The sequence below is a fragment of the Gadus macrocephalus genome, chromosome 11 (genome assembly GCF_031168955.1).
Source record: "Gadus macrocephalus chromosome 11, ASM3116895v1".
In the NCBI taxonomy this organism is placed as follows: Eukaryota; Metazoa; Chordata; class Actinopteri; order Gadiformes; family Gadidae; genus Gadus; species Gadus macrocephalus.
In genome coordinates, this window is record NC_082392.1 from 15,208,635 (window position 1) to 15,213,634 (window position 5,000).

The 5,000-nt window shown below is 49.0% G+C and overlaps 1 protein-coding gene across 1 annotated transcript in view; it reads right to left on the bottom strand.

Annotated features, from left to right (window-relative positions):
• Positions 1-354: 354 nt before the first annotated feature.
• Positions 355-5,000, bottom strand: part of LOC132467536 (endoprotease bli-like) — a gene marked incomplete at its 5' end in the record, with an annotated part of 12,609 nt that continues 7,963 nt past the window's right edge. Inside the window, one exon of the mRNA XM_060064875.1 lies at positions 355-691. Coding sequence (XP_059920858.1) covers positions 631-691 — 61 coding nt within the window. The remainder of the gene's footprint in view (positions 692-5,000) is intronic.

Consider the following 5,000-nt stretch of genomic DNA (forward strand, 5'->3'; position numbering starts at 1 on the left):
CACTATACGTCAGATGTGTTGGTGTGCCCTATGTTGTAGTGCGCGCCTACGTTGTACTGCAACTCGCAAAGAGAGGAAAAGACAGATTGCATAAAAACAATCTGTATTCACTACATACCCTTTTACTGCAGAACATGGACAGTTCAATACAACACACTTTACGTGCTCCTTTATTCTTCCGCCAAAATACGAAGTCCAAAGAAAACAAATGATTTCATTATGCAGCGGTTCCAAAGCATTATTAAAAACGCCAGTCTCTGGCTGGCGGTTCTGACGCACCACCCCAGCTTCGTTAATTCTGAAAAACCATGTTGATGTTTTTCCCCCTTCCGCTACAGTGTTATCGCCATGACTGTTTGTGTTGAAGCGAGTGCCATTTAAAAACCAACACGGCCTCATGGTGGGCTTTGATGTAATCCCTCATGTGTTCCCTTCCCAGGGAGGGCCAAGGCCCCCTGGCCCTACGATGGCACCAACCAAGCGTGAATGGGCGTGTCAACATTCATGACACCCATCTCCGCAGGGGTGGAAGGGGGTTGGAGGAGTGGGGGGAGGAGTGTCGGCGCAGCGAGGTACCTGTGGTGCACGTGGTAGCCGGCTCCATTGATCATCCACCCTGGCTCCGAGGGATCAGGGATCCTGGCGGTCCTGGCGATGAGGTGTTGGAGGGTCCCTCCATGTCATCTCAGGACTTAGGGGAGGTGGGGGGGGGGGAGAGAGTGAGAGAGAGAGAGAGAGAGAGAGAGAGAGAGAGAGAGAGAGAGGAGAGAGAGAGAGAGAGAGAGAGAGAGAGGGAGTGAGGGAGCAAGGTATTAAAAAAGAGAGTGTGATCGAGAGTGCGAGAGAGATGGAGAGAGAGATTGAGAAGGTGAGAGTGAGAAAACAAGGCAGAGAGAAAGAGTGTGAGCGAGAGAAAGAGAGTGAGATAAAGCAAAAGAGTGAGAAGGAGAGAGTGAGCAACAGTGAGGGAGTGAGGGAGAGAGAGCGTGAGAGAGAGAAAGAGAGGGAGAAAGAGAGAGAGGGAGCGAGAGCGAGAGTGAAGGACGGTAAGAGAGAGAGAGATAAAACAGAATCTCATCAAACCAGTCCTTCCCTGGCCTGTGCTGTAAACCGACTCAATCCACAGAGGAGAGGCTTCAACTCTGTATGACACTCAGGCTGAGCAGGTCCAGAGGGACCTGAACACAGCGCTGGCGTCTGATGTCGAGATAACATACAAATACTAAATTTAAGTATTTTACTTCGGGCTCATATTTTTGCTTTACGTACAAGCACAAACAGAAAACTTATCGAGAGATTGACAAATAAATATGACCGGGCGACGCACCGTCCCGCTAACATTCTATCAGTATTCTTTTGAATGTCTTTAATTGCAGGTCGTCTGGAGAAAATTATCTGTTTAAGGCAATCTCAGAGTTTAATAATGGTGTCGCTGGAAAAACTGAGCCATCCAACAAAGCATATTTGAGACTTCAACAAAAGCGCCACAGTGCTGAATGTTCTTTTTTAATCCCGGGCAGGGAATTCTAATAGGGCGGACTCAAGTGTCATGTCAACCAATATACTAATGCAATCCAATTAGGACCTTTAAACTGCGCGGAGAGCTGAAGGATATTAGCTCCGTTTTCTATAACAAAAGACCAAAGGGTCGTCAACGGCAGCTTTCTCGGGATATAAAAAGCATAAAGGAAATTGGGTTTCTCTCCTTTATCCACTCATTATTGCTCACTAAGAAAATGACTTGAATGGGGTTTATGAAAGGAAAAATGTCTTGGCCATCCGATCTGAGAATCCTTTTTCTCTGTCTCTCCCCTTCTCTCGGTCTCTCTCTCTCTCTCTCTCTCTCTGGCTGAAGATGCTTTCCCTGTCTGCCATAACTACTGTCCATGCAGGCGTTTTACCCTTCAAAGTGCTATAACAAAGGTGACTGACTGGTGCGCAATACAGTGAGGATAACCACTCCGGTGCCATTATAGAAAACACTCGGTCTTCAGTGCTGTCTTGACTTGATACTTAAACAAGCACTTGTATCATCTGAACTTACAGAGTACCATCTTGCAAGGCTCTCAACTCTAAAACCACAGCACGTATTTGCAGAGGATGTTTCAGTTTGATGTTCCCATTTTATAAATTAATCTGTAAAAGGTTTTGGTTTCAAAGCACATCTTGTATTTATAGCAAACTCCTGAGACATAGGGCACCAGTGCAGACTGACTGGAGTATAACGGGATAACGGTCAGTGTGTGTGAACTGAGTAGGGTTCATGCAGCCTTTTGTAGTGTGTCACGTTCCTCAGACATCTTTTTTGCGTGCAAACAGAAGGCGCACGTGACCTGTCCAAGGAAACGTTACGGCAAAACACTGACTGCATGGAACGGCCGTGAGTGGACTGTTCGCAAACTCCACGACAGGCATCAATCAATTGCGCCTAACACAACATATTTTAGTACCTTCCCGGGCAATTCTTTCTTCAGACTCGAGGTACGGTAACTCTCGCAAGGTATCAGGCATAGACGGACAATAATTCCCATTTGCTGTTTGAGAAGGTGAGAAATGCAAAAACAAAAGCAATGCTAGGAGCTTTCATCAAGGAAGGAAGCAGGTTGAGAAGCGGGGCCTCCAACGCGATAAAAACAATACCACTTAGATATCTCGCAGGAAGGCAGAACACCACAAACAATTATTATATTGTGCTTTGATTTCAAAGGAACTGGGCTAGTATTGGGGGGGGGGGGGGGGATGTGCGAAGGAACGCTTTTTGTACTTTGAACTATTGCTGCCTAGTGCTTTCTTTTTCAAATGATATCTGTGTGTACTTGCATTCACGCGTGTCTGTGTGAGTGTCTGTGTGTGTGTGTCTGTGTGTGTGTGTGTGTGTGTGAGAGTACCTGAATAGATTCCTATTATGACCACTACTACTGCAACTACTCCATATATTACTAATACTACCACTAATACTAGAGTAGTACTAATACCACTACTAGTACTTATAATAATAATAATAATAATAAATGAGATTTATATAGCGCTTTTCTAGGACTCAAAGTCGCTTTAAAGTGAGGGGCGCTCCAATAAATACCACTACTACGTCCAATACTACTATTACTACCACTGCTAATATCACTACCACTGCTAGCACTGCTAGCACTGCTATGCTACTGCTACTCCTCCTCCTCCTACTACTTCTACTACGACCACTATTACTACCATGGTGCCACCATCACCACATCATCACCTCTCTGTTTGAACCCATTAAAAAACCAATCCCCCCAACAGCCCCCCCGCCCCGCCACCCGCCCCTTGCTCCCTCGATCTCCAGAATCGGACGGCTTGCATAAAGCAAACAAAATTAAATTTGCTTTGCTAACTCAGAGCTTGCGTGGCGCTCGGAGCTGCTCTCTCTGGGACAAATGACTCAGAAGGGCCTCCTTTGTATCCTAACTGAATACAAAAGAAACGGAGAAAGACGGAAAAAGGAACGGCCTATCAGAGGCTCTGTACAGCCCCCCCCCCCCCCCCCCCACCTTACACACAAACACACACATACACAAAAACACCCGACACGGGAATAAATTATTGAACTCTGGTGCGGAGAAAGGGGCTTCTCGGCTCCGAAGCAAGCCCACTGCAGATCTGTTTAGTCTGGGAAAAGTCGTTTTGCTCGGTATAAAAAATGAGCCGAAAACAGCGAGCAGGGCGGGAAGCGGGATTTGGCCGTTCCCGTCTTAGCGGAGCCTAGAGGGACCGTCACGTGAACACGTTTGGGCCTTCCAGAGTAAATAAATAAAACCACCCAGAGCCGCAACGCCACCACCACGCCGGGGTTGTGCGAATACCATTATTAGACACCATCACCAGAATGGACTCGGAATGAACTAAGGCGAGGTGTGTGTGTGTGTTTCTGTTTGTGTGTGTTCGTGTGGGAGGGGGATGGGGGAGTCTGTTGAATTCCCCAGTATAAGTGATAGTAGTATGCAAAATAGAAAATAAAGATTCCCATGAAGTATTTTGTTTTTCTTTTGTCAAAAAAGCAAACAAACAAAAAAATGAATCAAAAACAAGAAAGACGCGAGGAAAAAGCAGGGAAAGAAACGAACCCAGGAAATCCACCAGCAGCACGTTGGGGCTGCTGGTTCCTGTATGTTGTTGTGCTCTGCTCTCTGAAGGGAAATAACAACATGGCTCTCAGAGGGTGACAACATGGCCAAGAACGGGAGCGCCACAACACATCCACATACTCTCTCCCTCCCTCTCTTCATCCCTACCCCACTCAACCTCCCCCCACCAACATCCCTCACCCTCATCTCTCCCTCCTCCCCCCACCAACATCCCTCTCACTCATCCCCACCACACTCCCTCGCCCTCATCTCTCCCTCCTCACCTCCATCAATTTCCCTCACCCATATCTCTCCCTGCTCCCTAACCCCCCCCCTCACCCACACCCTCATCTCTCCCTCCCCCCCACCAACACCCCTCACCCACAGCCTCATCTCTCCCTCCTCCCCCCACCAACACCCCCTCAACCGGAGGCCTCATCTCCCCCTCCTCCCCCCACCAACACCCCCTCACCCTAATCTCTCCCTTCCCCCACCAATTTCCCTCACCCTCATCTCTCCCTCCTTCCCTACCAACATTCCTCCCCCTTATTTCTCCCTCCAACCCCCAGCATCACCCCTCCCCCTTCTCCCCCCTCCGACCCCCCCTCCTCCTCCCCCCTCCGACCCCCCCCTCCCCCTCATCTCTCCCTCCTCCTCCCCCCACCGACACCTCTCCCCCTCATCTCTTCCTCCTCCTCCTCCCCCACCAACATCCCCCATCCCCTCTGTCAACCATCAATCTCCTCCCTCTCCTCCCTCTCCCTCCATCCCCTCGCCCTCACAGCGTCTCACAACAAACGGCGTGGTGTCCCGGTGGCAGCCGGGCAGTCCGTCAGAGTGAACACACAACTGTTTACAAATCCCCAGTTAATAGGATCAGGGCTCATTGACTGGGCTGCCGCC